At 54.2% G+C, this 26371-nt stretch overlaps 1 protein-coding gene across 13 annotated transcripts; it reads left to right on the top strand.

Annotated features, from left to right (window-relative positions):
• Positions 1–1102: 1102 nt before the first annotated feature.
• Positions 1103–26195, top strand: LOC113929627 (solute carrier family 35 member E2A-like). 13 transcript variants are annotated; one of them, XR_003522288.2, is made up of 11 exons: positions 1103–1190; positions 4011–4126; positions 12650–13081; positions 13300–13435; positions 13862–13989; positions 16232–16352; positions 17986–18039; positions 18552–18624; positions 20716–20861; positions 21471–21674; positions 22704–22821. XR_003522288.2 is itself a non-coding variant. In XM_027606723.2 (11 exons), exons 4-11 carry the CDS (start codon positions 12760–12762, stop codon positions 22939–22941), a joined length of 1218 nt encoding a protein of 405 aa, XP_027462524.1. In that variant the 5' UTR covers positions 1103–1190; positions 4011–4126; positions 11009–11216; positions 12650–12759; the 3' UTR covers positions 22942–26195. The 13 variants fall into 13 exon arrangements, 12 of the variants coding, with proteins under 12 accessions (XP_027462524.1, XP_027462464.1, XP_027462543.2 ...); XM_027606723.2 differs by lacking the exon at positions 21471–21674 and adding an exon at positions 11009–11216 and having other exon boundaries at positions 22704–26195; XM_027606714.2 differs by lacking the exons at positions 1103–1190; positions 21471–21674 and adding exons at positions 1762–2408; positions 11009–11216 and having other exon boundaries at positions 4002–4126; positions 22704–26195.
• Positions 26196–26371: the final 176 nt, after the last annotated feature.

Below are 26371 nucleotides of genomic sequence, written 5' to 3'. Positions count from 1 at the left end.
CCAGATGAAATGGAAGAATGGTTTTGCTGTAAAAATGTTGAGTTTTTATAAATTTGCTTTTGGAATTATTTGGCTACAAACGACTCACAGACCACCAAAACGCAGGACCACCGGGAAGTCATCAAGCATCTCAGGGTTTTGTGCAAAGAAGAAAAATCTACTCTCTGAACTTTGTTCAGATGGATGAAGTCCTCCTAAACACTTTAGGGATGATGAAGATGGCACCATATTATGTTCTGAAGTGGGCATGTAAGTAAACACTAATTTCACTTTTGCTGCTTTCTTCCCGTATTTTTCACCTCCGGCCGGCCCTTGGCCAGCCCTGGGAGCTTGCTGCTCTGCTCGCCTACCCTGTGGAAGAGCCCAGGAGGGCCCGGCCTGTGGGCACCTTCCACTAACTGGTCTAAAGGAGAACATGTGCCAATTTTAAATCACTGTAAGGAAAAATAAGTACGAACTAAACGGCACTGTCGTCTTGAAGGAGAGGCCATTAGCCTTAACCGTGCTCCCGAAAACTACGTGGGCAGGTACACGGTTGGAGGCGGCAGGCGGTGCAAGTGCGGCCCTCCAGGTGCGGGCCTCCAGCGCCGCTCGCGGCCCCGGGACCCAGGTGTGCGGGACGCTCCTAGGCCGCTCGTTCCACCAGCCAATATGCGCCCTTCGTCTTTCTCTTCTAAAGTTGGCCTGGTTGGACCGGATTTGCTGTCCCTCGGAATCAAAACGTGCGTGGCGGCCCCCAGGGGAACGAGGCCAGCGCCTCCTCAGATTCGCGGGACCCACCCAGAACACCCCCCATCTGGGCCGCGGTGGGACGGCTCCAGCCAGGGCAATGGGCGGGGGGGTGTCGATGCGGCCCCCGGCTCCGGCCCCCATCTGGGCCGCGGTGGGACGGCTCCAGCCAGGGCAATGGGCGGGGGGGTGTCGATGCGGCCCCCGGCTCCGGCCCCCATCTGGGCCGCGGTGGGACCGCCCGGGGGCACCGCCGACAAGCCGCAGGCCCGCTCCCATTTCCGGCAGCAGGGAAGCCCTGGCGCCCAGGACTCCGAGGAGCGGGGCCGCAGGACCGCCGTCGGCTCCCGGGTCGTCACTTCCGGCGCGTCGCTTCCGGGAGCACTTCCGCCCGAGGCTCGGCCCGCCCCCCGGCCCGGCGGTGGCGTAGAGCGGGGCGGAGGGACGATGGCCGCCCCACGGTGAGGCGCTGCTCGCCTGGCCTCCGCTCCGCAAGGGACGGAAGGGTCTTCTCGGGGCTTCCCGGCGCACGCGATACGACCTCTCCTACACCTCAGCCTCGCGCAGAGCGCTCGGGGAGTCGGAGCCCGACCCCCAGGCCGCGTGCCGGGCGCGCCCCGGCCAGCAGCGGTCGGCCCCGCTTGTTTCCCCGGAGGCCGCTCTCTCCCGCCCGCGGTCCGCAGCCCACCTTAAATGCCGCGCGCCCTTAAGGCCCCGACGTGGGGCGGGGTCGCCGGGTGTCGGGAAGGCGCCGCGCCCCCCACCCGCCCTGCTCTCCCCCTCGGCCCTCCCCAAAGTCGTGCGGCTCAGCTCCGAGTCCCGCTCTTGGGGAGGGCCCTGAGGCGACCCTTGCCGCCGGCGCAGAGCCAGCCCCTGGGTGGGCGCCCTGTCCGCGGCTGCGAGCGGCCCGCGAGTCAGCGATGCTCGCAGGCGGCGGCCCCGGGAGTCCCCCGCGCCCGCCGGATGCGCACGGAGACCCCGCGCTGGCTGTCGTCCCGCGGCCCTGCTGCGACCGGTGGGTGGAGGGGCCGCGGCGTGGGGGAAGGGGCCGCGGGCGAGCCCCGGGCCGGGCCCCCTGCAGAGGCGCGGGGAGGCCGCTTTGGCCCCCGGAAGGCTCCCGCAGCCCTCTAGCTTCCCGGCTCACACCGGGAGAGAATCCTTGATGCCACCTGTCTGGGTCATGAGTCTAAGGGTGGGTGGCCAGTTTACCCGGAAAACGCTGAATAAAACAAACGGTAGAGGTTGCCTCCGGTGGTCGCCTATCCCGCTCCGGACCTAAGCCCGGCCGGCCTGTTCCCGGCCCCCTCCTACGAGAAGCCCCCTGGTCCACCCCCATGGCCTTTGCGCTCGCCGTGCTGCCCGCGTCCCCAGGCTGACCCCTCCTCTGAGAGGCCCCTCGCCTTTCGGCGGGTAGCCTTGGCCCGTGTTCTCCATCTCGCCGGGGACGCCCTCTTCCACGCGCCTGCTCCTCCCACTTTTAGCCCCCGCCTCTCTGGTCTGAAGGCGCGGCCCGCGTGGGGCGCGCCCGTGTCCGCCCTCCCTGGCTGCCGGGGCCCAGCGGGGGAGGTGGGGTCAGCCCTGGGGGCGCGGGCTGTGTTGTCGGTCCCCGGGGCTTCTCGCGTTGTAAGCCCCTGGACCCAGGCGCCCCCGAGGCGGGCACGACCCTGGAGCGGAACCAGGTAACCGACGCTGCGTCCGCCCTGGGGCCTAAAGGCACGGTCGCTCGGGAATGTATTGCAATTGATGTCTTTCCTGCCTAGGATTTTGGAAAGCCGTCCATTGTGTAGCGGCTGAGCTCCTGCCGAGTGTTGGTTTTAGCACACTGCGAGTTGGGGCTCAGAGCTTCCTTCATTCCGGTCCTCAGGTGACTTCTACTGGGTTTGCTGGGCCTTGTCCAGCTAATTCCGTTGCAGTCACATCCTGCTTCAGCCTTTGACGCATTGCCCACCGCTGTCGTAAAAGGGGGGAGGGGGGCAAGCCTGTTTAGAGGTGGATTCTTTGTTCAGTGGTTTTTTTTTAAAGTTTGGGTTTTTTTTAATGGAGTGGGATGTACTTTACCAAAAGTATTTGAACTTGCGAGGAACATTTCAAAGCAGAATGAAAGCGTATTAAACAGAATGGAAAGGGTCATTAAAAGCCGGAATAGAAAGGATTTTAGATGAAAGAAATCCTCTTTCAATGTAAACAAATTAGAAACAGGAGAGAAACAAACCAAGATTTTAATGAACGTGGGACTCCGCCTCCCAGATTTGCGGGCAGCCCTAACCTGGCATAGATAGGCTCCTCGGGATCGTTTGTGCATTTTAAGTCAGAGCGCATCTTGCAAAGGTCTTATAACTCTGCTCTCACTTAATCTATGACAAATATTTTTTTGTCAAAACTTGTTGGGCTACATTGTGTCACCTTGGTGATGGGCCAGCCTTTATTACACACATACTCCCTATCGGATACTCGGACAGTGTCCAGTAGTTTCTCCGTCTTAAAAACAAAGCTGCTGGTCTGTGCTGGTATGTACAGAGGTCCAGCAAGACCTTTGTTAAATTGTTTCTTTAGGATAGATTCCCAGAGGTGGAATTTTTAATTATACTGTGTAAAACTTGTAGACTTCCAGTACATCTCCTAAAATGCCCTGTTGACAATTTGAACCAATCTAGAGTTCCTTACCCAGTGTTTGAGAATATCTTGCATTGTTTGTTCTAGAACAGGGATTCTTAACCTCAGGCTGTGAGCCTTGGAATTTAGGACTCTGCAAAATTGGCTGGGGAAACATCGACATCTTTATTTTCATCAACCTCCTGCTGAGCTTTTCTTCATGGTGGCAGGAGCAGCACCCATGGCTTCGTCTCCATTTTGGAGCCCAGGGAACCTTTCTGGCTGGCCCTGAGCCCCTCACTGCAGAGTTGAGCAGAGTCCTGACCCCTGTTCAGGACATGTTACGTAGTGGGGCGCTCAAACCAAGTCCAGATGTCCCATGTTTGTTTCTTGAGGTGTTACCACATCTCAGTAGACCTGGTTTCCTTTTAGTCCTGCAGGTGCACATTCTGAGGACAGCTCTGGGCAGGAGAGAAGTCAAGAGCTGCTCCCTGACCTACTCCATGCTGGTCAGAAAGGGTTATGGTTTAGTTCTTGTTCTTTGTGCTATATAATCTGAGAGGGAGATAATTCAGACCTTTATCCCCAGTGACCTGGGGGTGCCAGTGCTCCACCTTGTTTCCAAACTACTGTTGGCTCTTAAAGCCAATTCTTGTCAGATTAAGGTTGCTGACTTTTAGTTTTTGCAGGACGAGAATTGCTTCCCTCTGAAATCTCCTTGAATCACGTGGTCTATGAAAGAACAGGCCGTGGAGACACGTGAGCTGGAGTCCAGGAAGGCATCTGTGACCCCACCGGGACTTTGGTGAGTGGGACCTTCTGAGCTCAGGACCAAGTGACCAGCGGCTTTCGTGTGTCATGCCCAGCACAGCCGCTCAGGGTCTTCACTGCATCCTGGCTGGAGCGGGATCTGTTCAGATTTAAACTCCAGGCTCACGACAGATGATAAACATGATTTTATCTCATCCATGTTGAGAAGACCTTCGTGTCACTCACCTCCTTTTGTGTATTGCTGTATGTTCCCCGTTTTTACTGCTCGATGTTGCATCATGTGAACATTCCTGCCTGATGTGTTGGTTCTCCCACGGACAGACAGCTGGGTTTCTGCTGTGGACATTCTTACGTGTGTCTTCTGGTGCACACGGGCAAGACTTTCTCTAGGGGAAGGTCTCTAGGATGCAGTGGTTCGTGGGATCATGGGGAAGGTGGCCAAATGGTGATTTTTCTAATTCTACCCTCCCTTTGACATCAGTCCGTTGACTTTTTAGTGTAAGCAAGAGCTTTCTTCTCTTCCCCATTTATCACTGTGGATGTTTGGGTACTTATTTTGTTCATTGAGTTCTGATCCTGTGCTATCCTTACTCACTTTCTCACTCTGCCCCTAGATATCTCCAGAGGGTGTTCCCTCATGTGCTTCTGTGTCCTTTGACCTGTCCTGTCAGTGTTTGAGCACTTCCCTTTCTTTTGGCCCAACTAATGCCCCGGCCCTGAAATCAGCCATTTCTCCGAGGAGGCTGGTTCATTTCAGTGGAGAATGAGATTTAGAAACAAAGACCAGGACAGGGTGCTCACTGCGGATGGGCCCTCAGTGGCCAGATTATGAAGCAGATACAGAGATGAGTGTACTGTGGGCAGGTGTGATGTGTGTGCCTCCATCTGTCCACACCTACGAGTGCTGATGCCTGATTCCTCCGCTCATCGCAACAGCGCAGTCCACTCCACCCTCCTTCTCTGCATCTGTGCTGTCTCCAGAGGCACACTGCGGTCTCACCCCCAGTGGCCACAGAATAGTCACTGCTCAATCCTGACACATGAGTCAGTAAAAAAGCCCACCATTTAGAGTTCAGTGTTGAGGTTCTATTTGTTTTTAATCTGAGCACATATATTTTGCAAACTGTGTTCAGAAGGTATGTGGATGGGTTGTCTCCTCTCTTCAGCGTGACTACGTTATTTATTTGATTTGTGGTTTGGTTCACCTCTTTCCATTTGTATCGCACTTTAGAGATTATATTGATTTGGTTATTTTTGTTTTATAAGCATGTGGAACATTAATATAATTCCAGAAGTCGTAAGTGTCTGAACAGGTGCATTTGAGAACTGTTGTTGCTCTGTGGTCCCGCTCTGTGGTCCCTCCTCCCCCACCACCAAACAGTCTCCTTGATTGCTTGATCTTGGGCTTACCGGCCAGCATCTCTTGTTGCTCAGTGTGATTTTATTTATTTATTTGTTTATTTATTTATTTATTTTTAGTCTTCTCCACATTTATTTATTTTTAGTCGCCCAGAGTGGGGCTGAAACCCATGACCCCAGGACCAAGAGCTTCATGTTCCCCATCTAAGCCAGCCCCGTGCTCCTGCTTTATCTCTTTAAATCACGATTCTTTCCTGTTTTTCTCTGCTGGAACTTTCCTTATTTTCTCCATACCTGGATTACTGATTTCACATCTCTTTGCTGCATTCCAGATAATTTCCTCAGATGTTTTTTTCGAATGCAGTAACTTTTATCAGCCCTGTCATTTCTGTGTAACCCATCGATTGAGTTGTTTTGTGTTTCAAATTTTCCAAACTTTTCATTTTGAGGAACTTGTAGACCGACAGAAGAAACAACTATACCTGTATGCCCTTCCCCCGGCTCCCTCCGCTGATGTCTTCCGTGGCGCGCTCCGCCGGTCTGGGTCCGACTCCACACTGCCTTCAGTGGCCGTGCCCCCGTGGTCTTCGCCAGTCCTTGACTTTGATGACCTGCGTACTTTTGGGTTTGTCTGACATGTTCTTTCGACTAGATTTGCAGTCACGTGTCCATGGCATGAAATCCACAGCAGTGCCATGGTTTTAGCACATGGGATCAGGGCAAACAGGACGTCTCTCTGTCTGTAGTGTTTTCAACTTTGGTCGCTGGGTTGGGGTGATGGCCGCCAGTGTCTCCGGGTAAAGTCACGCCTCCTCTTTGTGATGAGTTGGCACCTGTAGGCAAGCGGTTTGGATGCAATCACATCCTTGTTTCAGCTCAGCAATCAGGTGACTCATCTCTGGACATTTATCCCTGATGGTGTCTTGGGCTTGTTCACCTGCATGACTGTCCTATCAACCTGCCACACTTGGGCTCTGTCCCTCCCTGGAGCTGCCCGGCAGCTGCTCCTTCCCCACCGGCCACCCCTCTCCTCGGATGATCTTTGATCTTTGACCCACATCCATTGATCTTCAGCTGCAAAAATCTTCTGGCCTGAATTATGCAAGATTTTCTCCAGAGCCATTGCTTCTGGCACCAGTGGCTGTGGGTGTGGCTGGGAGCCGGACCCAGATAGCTAGTCCAGGTTCATGGCCCACCCGCCTCAAGCACCCCCGGCTGCTTTTTGCGGGGTCCTGTCCTGAGTTAGAGCTTCCTGGGAGCCTCTGGTGAGATTTTGCTTCTGCTGTCCAGTTCTTGATTTCCAAGGGTCCTTGTCTGGTGGCATCTCCTTGTGACCGGGTGCTTCAGCTCTCTGGTACCCCCCTTCCTGGGACCTGCTGCCTCCTGCTGTGCACTTCTTCCAGCCCCTTCCTCTAATTTCTCGTCTTACTTTTCTCCCATCTTAACTCTCTGTCCAAGCCTCTCCTTGGGGCCCTTATTTCCATACTCAAGCTCTGACCTTTGCCTGTTGAATTCTCCAGAGAAGAGCCATCTTGTCTCCCGCCTGGGGGGGTGCAGCTGCCTGGCCGCTCTGTGATCCTCAGTCCCCGCATTCCCTGCAGGCCGAGGCCTATTTCAGTCCCTCACCCTGGGCCCCTGGAACCCGGGAGGAGTCTGAGTGCGGTCACTCTCCTGGCCAAGCCCCTTGACATTCTTTTTTTTTAAGATTTTATTTATTTTTTGACAGAGAGAGACACAGCGAGAGAGGGAACACAAGCAGGGGGAGTGGGAGAGGGAGAAGCAGGCTTCCCGCGGAGCAGGGACCCCGATGCACGGCTCGATCCCAGCACCCTGGGATCATGACCTGAGCCAAAGGCAGACACTTAACGACTAAGCCACCCAGGCGCCCTGCCCCTTGACATTCTTGCTTTCTTGCTTCTCTCCCCGACCTCCGTGGGTTTCTGTCTCACCAGACAAAAGCAAGCAAGCAGCCGGGCATCCCGGTGTGATTAGTGAGTCTTGATGTGAAGGACAGAGGCAGAGCCGGTGTCTGGTATGCCTTGGACTGCTCCAGACCTGATTTTCATATCTGGACTTGGTGTGGGAACCATGCGCACGTGGAAGGCTCCGGCCCCTCAGTCACCCTGCTGGACATGAGGCCCTGGGCCTGGTTGTCACATTGATTCATCACCGAGCTGGGTGGGCTGTCTGTGGAGATGTTGATGGTCACAAAAAGAGTGTGCTAGCAGGTGAGCGTGTCTTGGTGGCCTGAGCATCTGCCCTGGGATTCTGGGCCCTGTTGGGGGCATGGGCGATGGGAGCACTGGTGTGTTGCCTGCTGGTCGGCGTGACTGGGCCTCTGGGTCCCCAGCACCTGCTGCACCCCGGAAGCCTGGTGGCTGCCTCCGTGTGGGTGGAAGGAGGAAAAGTGCAGCCCCCCCCGCGCAGAAAGAGAAAGCTCCTGGTCACCCAGGGGCAGATGGTGAGGGAAGCAACCCCCGGTTATCAGGGGAGGCCCTCACACTCTGAAGTCTGGTCCAAATGACTGGACAGCAGGCTGCAGGGAGCTAGGGAAGGGCAGGCAAGTTGGGTCTGCTAGAAGGTGCTGCCAGGCCTGCCTTTCTTCCCGCCAGCTTGAAATCTGAATCCATCATTGGAAGGAAGATTTGGCTTTAACCAAATGGGCTCTGGCCTAAACAAGCATCATCCGAGTAGATGCAGGGGCTTGGGAATGTCAGCCGAGGTCTGGGAGAACTGCTTCCCGGTGCACTTGATGCTTCTCCACACGTCAGTCTGAGCTTATACGACAGTTTAGAAAATAGCACGATGCCTCCCTACACACACGCATGCACTTTGCAACGCCTTTTGTTTTTCCCCTGGGCCCCGTCCCTACCAAGTAGCCCACCGCTTGAACTCTGGCCTGAGTTCCCTGCTCCCCACTCTTTTTCAGAACTTTTTATATTTTTGTTTCGAAACAATGTTGGGTGTTTTGGTATGTTTAACAGCCTTGTGGGGAACATGTTGTGTATTTCCTTCCACTTCCTGGTCTTGTCATTTCAGACCGCCAGCGGTTTTAATATTTCCCATTGGCTCTTGGGCAGCGGCCCTGCATCCCACTGCTGTAGGCCTTGGCCTCATGATGTGCTATGATCTGTTCTCCTTCAGTAGGCATTTAGGTTGTGTGTTTTTTTTTTTTTTAAGATTTTCTTCATTTATTTAACAGAGAGAGAGAGGGCACAAGCAGGGGGAGTGGGAGAGGGAGAAACAGGCTTCCCGCCGAGCAGGGAGCCCAATGTAGGGCTCGATCCCAGGACCCTGGGACCATGACCTGAGCCGAAGGCAGACCCTTAACGACTGAGCCACCCAGGCGCCCCTAAGTTGTGTTTTGCTACTGACAGAAATGCTAGGAGTGCCTGGGTGGCTCAGTCAGTTAAGCGTCCAACTCTTGATTTCAGCTCAGGTCATAACCTCGAGGTCCTGGGATGGAGTCCTGCACTGGGCTCTGAGCTCTTCAGGGAGTCTGCTTCTCCCTCTCCCGCTGCCACTCCCCCACGTTGTGCTTGCGCACTCTTGCTCTCAAATAAACGAATAAGTCTTTTTTAAAAAATGCTACGTTAACCCCCCATCTTCTGGAGATTTTTATGAGCATCACACACAGGTCCCCCCAGGACCACCTGTCGCTGCAGCCAGCCTCAGCCACACGCCCTGGGGGTCTTTTATTGTTTCTTGTCACTTGCAGAGACACTGATTAGGTCTGTGTGTGTGCTACTGGATGTTTTCAGCCTGGGACCGTCAGTGACAGAACCGTGGGCTCCTTGGAGGGAGTGCGCTCCCCCCCTCCCCCACGGTAGCTCTCTGCTTGACGCGTGAGAATCAGCCAAGGAGCTAAAAATCATTCTGGTGCTTGGGTTGCACCCACAATTCTCTGAACTCACTGGTCTATGCAGAGCTGGGCCCCTTTCTGTCGGCTTGTTTGAGCTCTGGGCATGTGAGCGTGTAACCAGCATCGAGGACCTCTGCTCAGGTCGGAGTGCTTCCCCATGTGACCCTATAGGAGCAGAACAGCCGGACATGGGGACACAGAGCTTGAGGGCGAGTAGTCAAGTGCAGGTCGGCAGTGTGCGTGGACGCCCCTGGCCAAGCAGTCACTTCCGAGCGCAGATCCGACAGAAACACATGAAAAGACGCTCACAGAGCATTCCTAGTGGCACAGTGTGTGTTTGTTAGCAGAGGTGGTGCGTTCACTGGGGTTCAGGCATGAGAGCAGGACCATAGCTGTGTGGAGCCATGTGCATGGGCCCTCCTTTTTGAAAACCAACTTCTTGTCAAAGGTCTTTATACAAAGGGAATATATGTGCCATCGAATGGTGGTTTCTGGTTTCTTGAATCTCTGACCAGAAGCAGATGGGGAGCAGGGAGTATCTGGCCCTCGAAGCACCTGGTCCTGGGGCTTCTCGGTGGGGGGAGCATGACATGGACTTTAAGGACAAGGAGAGTGAGGGCGGCCTAGAAGGTTGTGAGTTTCTCAGATGGAAGCCCAGTGGAAGGGATGCTTAGCCTGCGAGGGGTCAGTTACCCACCAGCATGTTCTTCGCTGTATTTGTTGGTCCTGTGGGTGCTTCCGGAATGTCAGCCCCTTGCCCTGCAAACAGTTCAGCTTTGGAATCTCAGCAGTGGCTTCCGGGCACCTGTGACCCTCCCTGACGGGGTCTCTGAGGAGCAGGACCTGGTGGTGCTGGGGGCCTTGAACTTAGGATTTGGCCCTGACGGGGAGGCTTTCCTGAGGAGGCAGAGCCCACAGAGGCAGGAAGAGGCAAGGAGCCGGGATCTGGGGCCTGGGGACCCTTGGGGTGGGGATGCTCTCTCTGTTCTTAGGGACCCTGTGCCATAGGTCGGGGGTGTGGAACACAGACTCTCCACGTCCCCTCTGGCCTGGCTGGTCCTCGCTGCATGAGCATCTCATCACCCCGAACAGAGCAGTGGGACTGGGCTGGGGAAGAGGAGGCTGAGCAGGGGCATTTTAGCAGAGCCCTGAACGAGAAGAGCTTATCCTCATGTGGGGGCAGTGGGAGCCCATGGAAGGGCCAGGTACACCCTATTGTGATCTGCAGTGCATTTTGGGGAGGCCGCTCCGGTACATCCACGGTTGGGATGCATGTGGGCAGCCTGGGCGAGACGCAGGTGCTCGCTGGGGCCTGTGATGCTGAGCTCATGGCGGACAGAGGGAGGAACACCGTGGGCCAAGGCAAGGTCGGGGGAGGATGGCCAAGTCTTGGTGCCACCTGTGCCTGGGGGCAGGACAGGAGCCAGCTTTCTGATGTGGGGAAAGTCAGAGTCTTAAGTTTGAGGACCCTTTGAGCACTTGCCTGCGGATGAGCAGGAGACCAGTGGGGTGGGCAGCCTGTGCTCCTATGGGAGGTCCTGCTGGGGGTGCCAGGGTACAGGAGAGGAGCTGCCAAGCCCCAGCTGGTGGTGCAGCCAACTTAGCCCCTGGATGCCTCCTGCTGCAAGCCCCAGGAATTAGGGATGAAGTGATGGACGTCCTTCTGGATGTGTGCTGACAAGAGGTTTCCCCCAGGTGTCAGAAACTGAGGGAACAGGAAATCTGAGTGCTCAGCCCGTCTGAGGCTGGGTGGGGACTCGGGTCTGATGTCCCTGGGATTCGGCCTAAAGCAGGAACTTGGAGTTGGAGAATTTGCCTGACTGCCACAGGAGAAGCCAGGTCTGACTAAGTCTGTGATCCTAGGAGAGAGGACAGAGGCTCACTTGCAAAGCCGTGACCACAGGTCTGACAACAGCAGGTGTGGGTTCCATATGCTGAGGGTTTGTCTAAAAAGTAGCATAAAATTGATCCTGGGCCAGTGACGCCCTGGAGCGTGTGACAGAGGCATACCCCAAACCCTCACTCTGGAAGGAACCCCCAGGGCACACGGGGCCCCCTGCACAGCAGGATCTGCTGGAGGTGACTAACGTATGCCACATACAACCCCAAGGCCAGAGCCCGCTAATACACAGAAAATCAGGGTGGCGCTGCTGAGGCCTCAGGTAAGGAACGGCTGGAGAACGTAAGACAGAAGACGTAGGAAGGGAGGAAAGAACAAGACACTGGGGGCGCCTGGCTGGCTCAGCGGAGTGTGCAACTCCTGATCCTGGGATCATGAGTTCGAGCCCCACATTGGGTGTTGAGATTACTTTAAAAATTTTTTAAGTTAAAAACAAAAAAGAACAATACGCTGTGAGAAAAACAGACCAATGTCAGGTGGAACCAAATAGAACATCCACAAATGAAAAATAGAGTGATTGTAATTTAAAACCCAGTGGACAGATGAAAAACCCAGCGTCTCTGGCAGATCAGTGCTCCTGCGAAGAACTGCTGGGAAAGTGGGGTAAAGTATCAACTGTCAGGTGCATGTGTGCAGATAACAGCACCGAGACCCACTGGGCGGGCCAGGGCCACGGCCTCTCCTCGGGGACTTTGGCAGGTGCCAGATCGGGCGGGAAGGTGCAGAGCCCCTGGGACGGCTTCAGGGGGGACAGCAGCCTAGATGGGGGCCTCCTGGGTCTCTGTGCAGACAGTGGGCACATGGGGAAGGACAGCTGTTGGAGCCTTTGGTTTTCAGTATGCTGGGGAGAGGAGACGGGGTCTGTCGGGGCTCCTGTCCTTGCACGCAGGCGCCCTGCCCCGTCCTTGCACGCAGGCGCCCTGTCCTAGCATGCAGGCGCCCTGCCCCGTCCTTGCACACAGGCGCCCCGTCCTTGCACACAGACGCCCTGTCCTAGCACGCAGGCGCCCTGCCCCGTCCTTGCACACAGGCGCCCTGTCCCGTCCTTGCACGCAGGCGCCCTGCCCCGTCCTTGCACACAGGCACCCCGTCCTTGCACACAGACGCCCTGTCCTAGCACGCAGGCGCCCTGCCCGGTCCTTGCACGCAGGCGCCCCGTCCTTGCACACAGGCGCCCTGCCCCGTCCTTGCACGCAGGCGCCCCGTCCTAGCACACAGGCGCCCTGCCTCGTCCTTGCACGCAGGCACCCCGTCCTAGCACGCAGGTGCCCTGTCCTTGCACGCAGACGCCCTGTCCTTGCACGCAGTTGTGAAGATAAGGCCAGAATTCCATGTTTGCATTTTCACACTTACCTCAACTTGGTGGTTAAAACTTCTAAGGACATGAAAATGTTCACAATCAATAATGCAGTTTTTTTTTTTTCTTAACATTTCAGCCTGCACTCGCTAGGGAGAGGCAAGTCGTGGATGGCACTCTCTGCTCCCTGCAGGCCTTCACCTGGGAGTTGGCCTGACCCATGCTGCCTGCAGTCTTGAGGGGACAAGCATGTCGGCTTCAACAAAACCCCTGGCACTGGCGGAGCTGGCCCCCTGCCCCGAGGACAAGCCCAAGGGGAAGCCACTCCTTACCTGGGGCTCTCTCTTTGGCCCCCGCAGCGAGAAGGTGGTTTTCACCAGGAGTGAGGGAAGCCCCGAGGAGAGCGTGCTCACCATAACCATTACAGAGACCACCGTCATCGAGTCTGACCTGGGCGTGTGGAGCTCCCGGGCTCTGCTCTACCTCACACTGTGGTTCTTCTTCAGCTTCTGTACCCTGTTCCTCAACAAGTACATCCTGTCCTTGCTGGAAGGGGAGCCCAGCATGCTAGGTAACACGGGCCCCCGGCCTTCTGGGGGTGAGGGCCACTCCCCTCGCATATGCAGATCAGTGCTGGGTCCCTGTGAGAGGCACACGGAAGTGCCCACAGCCCCGGGGAAGGAGGGCACCGAGGGTACTGGCTGTGAGCCGTGTCTGGGATGCAGAACAGCACATCCCGTCTGCCTGCGCAGTAGGAACGGAGGCAAGTCTCTCCTCTCCCTCCTTCAGGTGCTGTACAGATGCTGTCAACTACGTTCATTGGATGTGTAAAAATACTGGTTCCTTGCTGTTTATATCAGCACAAAACCCGGCTTTCTTATCCACCCAATTTCCTCATGATCATGCTGTTTGTGGGTCTAATGAGGTAAGGGATCTGACGTTTGGGTTGAGTGTTGTGTAAAAGGTCTTGGCCATCACTAGGAGTGGGAGGCCAGCTGACTGACCCTATAATTATGGGGTCACAGGTGTGTTTTCAGTGCAAACTTTATGTAATCCCCAGGGCTGTCTAGATTTTAGGACAACAATGTATTGGTCTTGTGGATCTGAATGCAGTCAGAGTCCTTCTGGAACTGCCATGAATCTAAGAATGGTTTGAGAGGGGTACCCCTCCTCTGCCTGGGCTCGCCACTCCGCGCACAAAGCGGCACCTGGCGGTTGCGGTCGCGGGGCCGCTCCCTGCGGGGCCAGACCTAGGTCTTCATGGGGGAGGCCAGCAGGGCGGGGAGCGGGAGGGGGAGAGCAGCTAGTAGTGGACTTCTCCATCCCAGCGACACTTTTGGCTTATTTTTAGGTTTGCAACAGTGGTTTTGGGTCTGGTCAGCCTGAAAAATGTGGCGGTTTCGTTTGCTGAGACAGTGAAGAGCTCTGCTCCCATTTTCACTGTGATCATGTCCCGGATGATCCTGGGGGAGTACACAGGTGAGGGGTCCTCTGGCCCCGGCGCCCCTTCCCTGCCCACCTGCGCCCCCTGCCCCCGGGCTGAGGATTCTCCCAGCAGTGGTGTGTGCTGGGGCTCACCTCTCGGAGGTGGACGTTTTCACCTCCGTCCTAGAACATTCTCTGAGCAGCCGCAGTGCCTCACGCACTCACTTCAGCAAGTGTTCACCTCCGCTGAGCGCAGGGCTGTTCGGACATGTGCAGGCCTCGTGGTTGGTGGGGGACACAGGAGCAGGGGAAAGAAGTAAAAAGCAAGTAAAGGAGAAGTCACTGGTCCCGGAAGGTGAGACTGCCTTCTGTGTCACGCGAGGGGCTGCCTGGTGATGGTTGTGTGCTGGCGCGCCCAGCGGTCTGCCCAGGTCGGCCACCTCCTGCGTCCTTCCCGAGCTCGTCTGACAGCCTCCTGCTCTTCAGTGCTTCTCAGCTGCACGTCTCTGTTCTCCATAAGGCCCAGAAAGCTGATTTATTTACAAATCGCCAACCTTCAATGACAGCGGACTGTTTCCAACTCCACGTCACACACGTTCCTGTTTTTCCCACCAGCCTTTTCAAACGGAGCCCATCCAACATTGTTCCGTGAAAATGACCAGAGTGCGGAATAATGCATATACTGCGTAATCTCTCATCTAAGAGCAGTACCGATAGGTGTTTAGATACAGATATGCATTTGCTTCAACTAAGAAAATGACAGGATCTCGAGGCGAGTGGTAGGGAGGAGAGCGCCGATTCGCAGCTGGACCCCTCCCAGATGTGCCTCCGGAACCACACTCGTGTTTGAGGTGGTGGTAAGACGATCCAATCAGAGTGTAAACAGCAATCCCTAGAAATCACAAGCAACAGGAAACAAACGAAGCTGATTGCATATCAAGTGGGTGGGGGCGCTCAGCCACACTAAGTTTATTTCAGTGACTTGAAAACAGCATGGTTTGGCTTCCAGCGGTGGTGGCTAAGCTTGTGGCAGACCAGCTCTCTTGTTGAGAACAGTGAGAACATCTTGATAAAGCTTAGCAAAAAGGATCTGTCGAGGAGAATGACCGAGGGGCCAGGATTCTAGAGCTGAGGGTCACCCGCTGCAGGGACCCTGGTGTGTGGCTCCCTCCCCACAGAGGCGTCTGCTGATTCTCGAGCAGTGGCTGGGATTTGGGGCAGAGCAGCCTTGTGGGGCTGCAGGGCTGAGGGCAAGTGGGGCCTGCCAGGGGGACACCCCAGCAAAGCCCTGGGCTCTCCCCCGGGACTCCGAGCATGCCCACACCCGTGGGTGCCTCCCAACAGCAAAAGCAAGTCCTTCCTAAGGGTGAGACGGCTCTTGTGGCCTTGCGTTCTCCGGGTTTTCACACGTACAGTCTGTCATGCAGCAGACATTTCTAGGAGGACCGGAGGCCAAGACCACATGCTAGAAAACTAAGGGTGCTGGCCCGCGGAGGCCCAACATGCCAGGTTCCCTTCCTCTAGCTCTCAGCCTGGCAACTGTGTGGGCCTGGGGGCTGTTCCTCGGTGTGATGGGGGCTCCCTAGTGACTGGAGTCTGGCCAGCACGGTCCTGTGCCGGGAGGTGGCCATCGTCTGCAACGGTCAGCATGGACCTCTCCCACGGAAGACTTCTTCCCTCATACTTTAAATTTCAAAGTAAACTAAATAGGATCTGAAATTGAAGCAACATGAGGCCCAGTGTCCTGTTTCCAAAGTGAATTGCTTTTCTCTTCTGCTCAACTTAAACCCTGTGTCAAGTTTGTTCCTTGGATTTCAGAATGAAGCAAAGAGAAGTGACCTCCACATCGTTGGCAGATTGTGGCCGGAGACTCGTTGAGCCAGGGCGTCAAACTGCCCCCACCTCTGGCTCCCCCTTTTGGACAGACTGGTCCAGAGACCATTCGCTCACCCTCCTCATTCTCAAGCGAGAGTTTGTGCTATTGCAGTACCTGGCAGGGCGGGACTTGGGGCTCAGGGCCCCAACCTCGTGCATCCTGCCCGCAGGCCCAGCAGATGCACCTCACGGAGAAAAGCCTTGTAAGGCCCCTGGCCTGGGAGAGGGTGGTGGGCTTGGTGCAGACGTGGATGTGTTGTATTTCCCTCCAGTGTAAAGAACTGGTAGCTGCTCATTTTTAAGCGAAAGTGGAAGTTAGCAGCTTTCGTGAGGGGTATGAAAACGGCCTTGGCGCCCAGAAGAGATTTTGCAGCGGGCAGACTGCCTGCGGCATCTCTTCTGTATCTTTTGCCCTTTCCAGGGTTGCTGGTCAACCTCTCCCTCATCCCCGTCATGGGAGGCCTGGCACTGTGCACGGCCACAGAGATAAGCTTCAACGTCCTGGGGTTTTCGGCTGCGTTGTCCACCAACATCATGGACTGGTGAGTCAGGAAGAGCGTGGGGACACATGGTGTGATCAGGATGATGGACATTTAGGTCCAGAGTAGCTTAGAATTACATCCCATAATTCAAAGCCGGACACATCTGATGCTGCCTTTTGCGAAATACCAAACACCTTGTATCTCAATAAGATAACCTTTTCTCAAAAAACAAGCCAGAGTTTGGCAACACGTGGTCTTGGTATGAAGAACACTCATCGTAGGGACGTGGTTAGCTAACATGCCGGAGTGCCCTTGTGGGTTCATGCGTCTACATTCAGCTAAGCAAAGGGGAAGAGGCCGTCCTGCAGCTGGAACAAAGGGGCAGTTTCTGGTCTGTGCCCAGGGCCGGCACCAGGGAGGGGGCAGCCTGAGTCAGGTGCTGGTGGGAAAGCACCACAGGGGTGGTTCCTTGTCCCGCAGCAGGAAGGGGACGGATGTGTTGCGGGCTGCTCTAGGATTCGTGCAGCCGCCCTGTGTCGGGGCTGTGGTGTTGAGTCCACACTAGGCCCCCGCTAGCCCTGCTCTTTGAGAAGTACTGATTGCCTCTGGAAAAGAGAGGAGACAGCCACACAGGAGTTTATCATTGCCTTTACTGTTAAAGTCGGACAGGCTCAACCTGAAGTTTTCGACACTAGGGCCAAGTAAACATTTAAAAGTCACCTGTAATTTCATTTCTGACGTTTAGATGTATTTCTTTCTGGCTTTTTCCCTCTGTGTTTGTAGCTCCTAGAAATCTAATACGGCCTCATCATGCATTTGGTCTGGTTCTGGCTCTGCTCCCTCTGTGGTCCCGTGAGTGTCACGTGCCGGCACCAGGGGCTCTCAGAAGCCTGGGCCTTGTGACCGCCTCCTTGTGTGGCTCGCAGATGCCTGCGAATTAATGACTCTTTGTCTAGATGTGCAGGGAGCGTCTCCATTGCAGTTTCTGACGTTGTTGGGGTAAATTCCCACTGGAGACACAGAGCCTGAGAGTGTCTGGTTTCTAGTTCTATAGTGAGAGCTTTGGTCTTAACCTTGCCCTCAACTAAGTTTTTGCATCAGAACAAAATGAAACAACCACTGCTTCCGGAGCCCAGAGGGCAGAGTCCCTAGTAGAAGTGGCAAGCCCTTTGGTTCCTGGGGAAGCAGGACACTGTTTCATTTTCTTGTTGGCCACATGTGTGTTTCCCTTGTGGCTTTTCTGTTTGTTTGGGGGTTTTGTCCATTATTTTTCCACTGGAGTCTTTGTGAGCTTAGACTGTGTTGTTCACCCGCTCCCACACATTCAGCCCGCAGGTGCCCAGCCTGTGGCAGTTACTGGCTTATGGGAACTCTTGGTTCAGGGCAGGGTTTTGTGCAGCACTTTGAGCAGGGACATTGGGATCCTGTGACCCCTAAGAGCTACGTAACCTCAGGCACATCGCTCAATCTCTGAGTACCTCAGTTTACCCTTCTGTAAAAGGGGCCAGTCATGGGGCCCCCCTCACAGCAGAGCAATGCCCAGGAATCCCCCGGCATGGGCCCGCCGTGCGGGGGCCATCCCTGAGGTCTGCCATCGTTGTCACCGCTTTGGAAGGATGCAGACGCTCGGTTCCTTTGAGGTCCATGCTGACCCCTTGTATCAACAGCTAACCTCTTCTTTTCTTTATTCTAGTTTGCAAAATGTTTTTTCAAAAAAGCTGCTCAGCGGGGACAAATACAGGTTCTCGTAAGTATCATTGGCCTGTGAAACTCCCAATTTTGTAGGCCCGAAAGGACTTCTTTCCCATTTGAAGGTTCAGAATCCCCTGTAGACCTGACACTTTTCCCACTTTGGCTTACGTGGCTTTTAGAAGTACTTTGTGGAGGGGGTCCCTCGCCAGCCCAGTCGGAAGAGCAGGCGACCCTTGATCTCAGGGTGTGGGTTCGAGCCCCATGTTGGGTGTAGAGATTACTTAAAAAAAAATAAATAAACTTTAAAAAATAAGTAAATAAATAAAAGTACTTTGTGGAAACTTGGAAGAAAAGCCCCACCTGTTTCCAGCTGCCTCACTGAAGCAGCTGAAGGGCTGGCTGGTTCATGGCTGCGGGTTGGCCGGCACTCCGACCCTCCCCATCGTGCCGCACAAAACAGACTCTGGTGTGCCAGGCGCTTGGGAGCACGCTTGCTATGAGCTGTCTGCTTGAAAGCTGGCCTCTGCCGTGCAGAGGGAGCGTCAGGAGTCTCTGTTGCCTCCGCAGAGCTGCAGAGCTGCAGTTCTACACCAGTGCCGCAGCCGTGACCATGCTGGTCCCCGCCTGGATCTTCTTCATGGTGAGTTTCAGGATGCCGCTGGGCTCCTGTGCCGACGTTTCTCTGTGGTGACGGGCGAGTGGGACGATTTAACTTTCCAGGCCATGGGGTGGCTCCTTGCTGTGTCCCTCACAAGGTCAGCAACGTGCACTTGAGGAGAAGGGAGAGAAGGCTGGAAACCAAACCTTGGACAGGCCTCTGTGCCCGTTGAGGCCAGTGTGTAGCTGCGGAGTTCCCTGAAGTTTGTGTGTGAGGGTCTGGAGGCTTGCTTATTTTATTACTATTTTAAAGTAACATGTGCCCACTTAGAGCCAGCAACAGGGCAGGAGTATGTAGACCAGAGACAAGGTCTGGCCCCTGGTCCCCTGACCCACTCCTCCAAAGCCCCTTTCCAGACCTGTCTGCTAGACTCGTACTCGGATACACGTGTACGTAGTACGATTCCACTAGTCTCATGAAAGCACGTGACCGTGTCCGTGCAGACGTTTTTTTTTTTTTAAACACAAATGGAACTGGGCTGTTCTGTCCTATGCTTGTGTTCTGGGGTGTGACTGCGCCCTGACCTGTCATGGCCCCTTTGACAGACACCTGACTGCCTGGCACATTTCACATGGAACAGGGAGTTTCACGTGTCGTGTCTTTAGCAGACGAGTGTTTCTCTAGGATACATTCTTGGAATTGAAACGGTTGATTGAAAGAATGTACATATCTAAAAATATTTTTATTGTGATAAAATGTACATAAACATAAAATTGACCATTCTACCCATTTTAAAGTGTACGTCAGATGTGTTCATGTTGTGGCGCAGCCACCGTCACCGTCCGCGTGCAGACTTTCATTATCTCGGACTGAAACTCTGTCCCCATTAAACAGGAACTCTCCATTTCCCCCATAGGGGAGCGAGACTTTACCTCTCCCTGCTAGGGTCTCCGGCTGGGTGATTAACAGGGGACGAGCCCACAGACTGATTTAACATAAGCTTTATGTGACACAGGAGCCTCATGAGGAAACCAAAGGAGGGGCGCAATCTGCATGCGCAGCACGTGCCAGGCTGAGCAGGGAGAGGTGACTGTAGGAGAGTGGGCTGTGCGTGGGGTGGAGGCGAGTGAGTCCGCCTGACTCTCGGTCTCTGGTGATGAGCATGTTTCGTTCCTCCTGCTGTGTGGGCGACCTCCATGTGGGGCCTTTGTCTCCTGCTTCTCAGGGAGGAAAAGGGAGGTCTGGGCCCTTCTTGCTCTTGCTCTTCTTTAAGGGTCTTCCGCCCAAAATAATCCTGATGCCAAAGCGGCATATTTGAGTTCTGAGCTACTTCACCGCTCCCTTAGCCCTGGCACCTACACTGTGTTTTCTGTCCATATGGATCTGTCGACTCTAGGTCTCTCATGTAAGTGGAATCCTAGGGGATTTGTCCTTTGGGGATTGGCTTATGTCACTGAGCACGGTGTCCTCAAGGTCCCTCCTGCTCTAGCAGGTGTTGGCACTTGTCCTTTCTAAGGCTGAGTCATAGTCCCTGTGTTGTTGGAGCACGTTTGTCCGTCCATCCACCAATGGACACCTGGGTTGCTTCCACATTTTGGCTCTGGCAGACAGTCCTGCTGTGAACCTGGGCATGCACATAACAATTCAAGACACTGCTCCTGGTTCTTTGGGGAGTGTACCCAGAAGTGGGGTTGCTGTTCTTGCAGTAATTTTCTCTTGAACTTGTTGAGGGCCCACCAGACTTTCTGCAGCGGCTGCACCATTTTACTTTCCCGCCAACAGTGCTCGAGGGCCCCACATCCTTGCCTGCACCTGACCTTCCCGTTTTCTGTGTTTGATGGTCACCGTCCTAATGGGTGTGAAGCAGTCTCCCGTTGGACTGTTGGTTTGTATTTCTCGGATGGTCAGTGATGCTGAGCACCTTCTCATGGGCTTATTGGCCATGTGTATATGCACGTTCAGAGTGTTGATGGGTGCCAAGTGATTGTCCCCAGAAGGCTGTTTTCAGAGCACTGCTTAACATCAGTCTGTAGACCCGGATGACTGGGTACCTGTGACCCCACACTTCTCTGAGGGTGAGTTGCGGAAGGAAGCTGGGCAGCAGCAGAGTGTCGTTCCTGTTCTGACTCACAGGACTTGCCGGTGATCGGCAGAAGTGGGAAGAGCTTCAGTTATAGCCAGGATGTCGTGTTGCTGCTGCTGATGGATGGCGTTCTGTTCCACCTGCAGAGTGTCACGGCCTATGCCCTCATGGGCAAAATTTCCCCTGTGACGTTCAGGTAAGCACAATAGCTTCCTGAGAGACAAAGTGTGCGTCCAGGTCATTTGCAGAGGAGTGGACTTTAAGCCCAGGTATTGTTAAACGGTCTTTGTGTTTGTCATATGTGAAGTGAGGGCCATGGCCACATGGTGTGACTGCTGGGCTGTGCTGTTCGGTGCCGTGTAAAATATGGTGAAGCACAGGATGTCCATCTCTAGGGAAACCCCACCTACACATTAGCATGGAAACTGGAGCAGTTCGAGTGTTTTTCTGTCTGGGACAGCATGCCAGGGGCACTGCCTGTGATGCTGGAATGTTCTGGGCTGTCCAGTGGGGGGGTCATGGGCACCTGACATGTGGTGAGTGCAGTTAGGAACAGAATTATTTTATGGTTTTATTTATTTACTTATTTATTTGAGAGAGAGAGTGTGTGAGCACAAGCAGGGGGAGCGGGAGAGGGAGAAGCAGACTCTCCACTGAGCAGGGAGCCCGATGTGGGGCTCGATCCCAGGACCCTGGGACCATGACCCGAGCCGAAGGCAGACGCTTAACGACTGAGCCACCCAGGTGCCCCCAAGGAACTGAATTCTTAATTTTATCTAATTTTAAGCGATTTTAATTCAAATAGCCACACGTAGCCATAGTTCCTGTATCAGAGGCACCGCTATGGAAACAGAGGCCTCTCTGCCTTCTCTTCCTTCTGTAACTGGAAGAGTTTAATGGAAGCACCATTTCAAGACTGGAGAGTTTTCAGTAACAAGCAGAAAAGCATGAGCTTCTGTCACCAGCAGCCTAGAAATCCACATCCGCAGATTTGGCCACATCGTGTCATGTAAGTCAGTGGCCTGTTTTTTCAACCTCTGAGCTGGTGGCAGAGCAGGGGAACGGCCCTCAGCTGCAAAGTCCCCGCTGCACTTGCTAGAACTGCAGCGCCCTGAGGCCTCGCCGAGCCGCGCCAGCCTCTGTCTCCCCCGCGCCCCTCTGGGCGGCTAGCGCTCCTCCCTGCCCACGCCGTGGGGCCCAGGTCGGCGCGACAGCCGTGTGCGGCACCAGTCATGTGCCCTGACCTGTGACCTGTGCGGTCCTTGCACTTGGTCTGCAGGAAGGTCAGCAACTGTCATGATCTTCAGATTTGAAGCCGTGGTGGTCACTGTCTCTATCACACATTCTGATATCCATTTGGGGCCAGGAATTATTTCCAAATATCCCTGAAACTTTTTTAATGATTGTTAGTGATGGTTCAGAAAAGGGCAAAAAGCAGAAAACCAATTCTTTTTACAGAAAATAGTGTTTTTTGTGTGTTTTATTCCTAAGAGCGATACTTAATCCATTATAGGAAGTTTGGAAAAGACAGAAAAGTACAAAAAGTAAAGCATGTGTAGTCCATGATCCCCAGACACAAGCACTGTGAAGGTTTCAGTGATTTTGTATGAAGTTCCTTTTTACAGGGTCCTACCCAGCCTTGCTCTCACAGTGCTGTTTTCACTGGTCCAACGGTCTCCCCGGGGCCTCCCTGGGTGGCTCCCTCTCGTCTCTGCCCATGTCGGTCAGCCCTGGAGTAAGGGTGCTACAACCATTTGCACAATTCTCCTGCTCTTTAACAGCGAGCTGAGCTATGTAGGGGCAAATGTCATAATGTCTGTGATTTACTTAAAAATATTTCGGTCCCAGAAAAGGATGAAGCCGATAAAGCAAAATGTTAATTTAGTCTAGACAATGGGAATATGGCTCTTCATTATAACCTGTCCCTGCTTCTCTGTTTGACACCTTTGCTAATAAAGGAGGAGGGAGCCGGTGAGGGAGCGCCCCGGGCCAGGCGGGCGGGCGGGCCGAACCCGGGCCGTAACCCCTGTCATTGCAGTGTCGCCAGCACCGTGAAGCATGCCTTGTCCATTTGGCTCAGTATTATAGTGTTCGGCAACAGAGTCACCAGCCTGTCGGCCGTCGGCACCATCCTAGTGACGGCCGGTGTCCTGCTCTACAACAAAGCCAAGCAGCATCAGCGGGAGGCCATGCAGAGCCTGGCTGTGACCGCCAGCCGGACACCAGAGGATGACATGGAGCCACTGACCCCCAAGGACCCCAGACCACACCACTGAGCTCTGGAAGCCTCGGCAGGTGCCCAGGGCCCCGAGGTGCTGCCCACAGCGGCTGTCCTCGCTGACGCGAACACCCAGCCTCCTTGTGTCCGTGGGGTGACGTGCCGCCTTCCCTCCTCCTTTCTTGGGTTTTCAGTGAAAACCACCAGGAACGGGTGTCAGCTTCCCCAGGTGGAGACCAGAGCCCGCTGCTGCTGAGCCTGTAATGTGAAAACCCCCTCCTGCTGGCCCTGTGCTGAGCGCAGGGGAGGGCGTCAGGACCCACACTGGCCTCCGCACGCCCTCACCAGCGCACAGGGCCGGCTGCACCCGGGGGTGACAGCCACAGGCGCCCACTCAGCGTCCCGGGCCTGCACACTGCCCTTCAGCCGTCAGGGGTACTGCCATACTGAGACAGAAGGCTGAGGCACCCACTGCCTGGGCCGGAGGCCACCGCAGCCAAGTGACCACAGAGCTAGGAGAGAGTGGAAAGGGCACAGAAATAAGGGTTCCTGCTGCTGAGGGCAGGCTGTGGGGCCCTCACCTTCCTGCCCTTCCACCCACGGCATCCTCCACACCCCAGAGCTGCCAGCAGCTGGTACAACTTAGGGAAAGGCCACTGGTGAAAGGGAAGGTGCCCCACCCCTTTCAGGGTCTCTGCTGCACTAGCCCCCCCCCATCCTGAGGGTCCCAACCCTCACCCGTGGCTGGCCTTCAGTCAAGGACCCCCGAGGTGGTGATTGCTGGTCACTGGTGGAGGACAGACAGACATCTGTGGTGTTTAACTCAGGACAGGGATATACTGACATTCCCTTTTGTTTTTGGGTCCCCTGTTTGTAACACTGGCTGTTCTGAAGGGTTCCCTAGAGGTGCTCCTGCCATCACCCTGCTGGTCAGGGGCCACACCACACCTTGTCTCGTGGGCAAGGATGCTAAGGGTTTCCCTCATGAATGAGTGGGCAGGGGGGCGCTGGGAAGAACATTTGGTGTGTTCACAGTTTTTTGTCACATTGCATTTACAATGACAGTGGAGTTTTTAAAGAAGGAAACAGGTGGCTTCTGGAAGGCGTCCTGTATAACAGGTAACCCACACTGAACTCACAGCCTGGCTCGGCCTGGCTCTCACCTCCCAGCGCAGACTGACTACCATGCTGGGCGTCTGAGCCCTTTGCTGGGTTCAGGCTCCTGGCCTCTTCACTCTGCTCCTCATCTCAAATCCTGGTGGAATTTCCGATCGGGGCTGCCAACCAGGCTCTAAGACCTCTCCATGGCGCCAAGACCTCTCCATGGCGCCAAGCTCACGTGCTGGGGCATGTCACCTGCAGCTGACGCGGAGGACATCGGTGGTGACACAGCCATCTGAGGCCTGCCTGCCACGGCTCAGTGAAGTAGCCGACAGGAGGGCCTCAGGCGCTAACGGCCCCCGCGTCTGAGTTCCCCTCCCTGTTCAGGTCCTTGGCTCCCGTCATCTCTTCACTGGTTTTCCACTTGGCTTCTCAGCTGGAAAATATAAAAATAGGCCCTCCTAGAGATCAAATCCCTCGGAAACAAAGAGCAATAATTACATCTCATTAACTTCTTCCTACTTGAAAAAGTTTGCCATGATGATGGGTTACAACAAGGCCTTTAAAACTACCTTTTATCAATGCCCACATTTTCCACCAAAAACAAAACAAAACAACTACAACCTTTTTATGAAGCTGACTTCATAAAGCTGACTTCAAAATTTTATGAAGCTGTGCCCAGAGGACAAGCAGGTGTGCGTTCTACTGCATGTCAAGCTCAGCTCCGCTGTGATGTTTATCATGAGACTTTCCCCATTCCTGTCCCCTTTCCTCTCTGCTTCCTCCACAAACAACAGCGAAGGGGACTCGTTGGAGGTGGCTGGGGCGGCAGGATGTACATGCATCTGTGAGGACCAGCGTGAAAGCACGGCCTCCACAGCACCCTGCTCCCCCCTCGAGAATGTGGCTGCCATGACCAGCTACTGACAGGCCATGAGCAGAGAAGAGGACGCAGCTGTAGTCATCTTGTTGCAAGACAGTTTCATGTTGCCTCTCTCACGGATGTGGTCATCTGAGCATAGCCAGATGGGCAGCGCCTGCTTCTGAGCCCCATGAGGGACCAACCACCCTGCACGTCACCTGTGCCCTGTCTCCACTGAAGTGGCTTTCTGCCAGTTTTGATTTTCCAAATTCTTGGATCAGAAACAAAATGAAGATTTTCCTAAATTATTAGCAAATGAGATAATTTCCAACAAAGCTGCTTTTGAGACATTTCCTCAAACACAAGCTGTGGCCAGCACTGCGCTGGCCCGGGGCTTACGTTTCTTCTTCCAGTGTCTAGTCTCCACCCTAAAGCATGTGCAGGACAGCCCTGCCAGGAGACAAAACCCATGGCCTGTCTTGGCCATTTGTTGAATGAATGTACAGACATGTTTTTTATTAACTCTGTGTAGTAGTGTTTTTACTAGTATGTTCTTACTGAACCATAGCAGACATGTTTGCATTAACGTTGACACTGGTGTCACCGCTTCCTTGGGTCAGTTCTTCCATGTCCATGATCGTCGTCTGTGCCTTTGCAAAGAAAAAAAACACTTCAAACAGGTGTCAAGTCAGGTCACCTGCTTACCTACATTGATACTTAGAGATGTACGTATGTCTGGCTTTCAAGGAAACTTCCACTGAAGGGCATAAAAAGCTTTTTTTTTTTTTTTTTATTCCAGTAGTCATAATTTCCTCTATATCAGCATTAAAAAAATCTGCCTTGGAAAGCTTAGAGTATCTTGCACAATCCAAAATTTGTCTTTAATTTGAGAAAAATACACATGGTGAATCAGAAACAGTCACACGCTGCACAAAGAACATTAGCCAAGTACAGTCGTGCACATAACCCACGCTGGAAATGCTTTTCCCAGAACCAGTGGGTTCTGCCTGTGAATGGTCACTTGGACGGGCCGGTAGGGATGACACACGCACCACATGGCTTTTTACATCTGTCTGGTGATATGCTTTCCCAAGGCCTGGAAGTATTTTCACTGTTTCCCTGGGTTGGAAAAATAAAAGAGTGTTACTGCAAATAGAAATCTTCTTTTCTTTTGCCTTCGACCAACGTTGTACTAAGGGCTTCATTCTTTCACAAAATCCATACATGCTCTGGTTGGGGCCTCTTCATTCCTTAGTTTATAAATAAGAATGCCCCCAGCTCCCCTGGTGAATCTGCCTGTTTCCCTCTCTCCTGGCTGAGGAGCCAAGAGCAGAGGTGAGGTTGTGCTGACCTCCCTGCGACTCCGGTTGAAAACCTTCAACTTTGCCATCTCTGAAGGATTTCTTCCAGTTTTCCTGAGGGTTCTCATTCTGGGTTTGATGGGCACTGCACCCATGCCGATTCGAAACAGTTGAAAACTATTCTAATTGGTAACAATTTTATTTTTTTAAAGATTTTGAGAGAC

Source organism: Zalophus californianus, chromosome 4 (genome assembly GCF_009762305.2).
Source record: "Zalophus californianus isolate mZalCal1 chromosome 4, mZalCal1.pri.v2, whole genome shotgun sequence".
NCBI classification, from domain to species: Eukaryota; Metazoa; Chordata; class Mammalia; order Carnivora; family Otariidae; genus Zalophus; species Zalophus californianus.
This window is presented reverse-complemented; position numbering and strand designations above follow the sequence as displayed.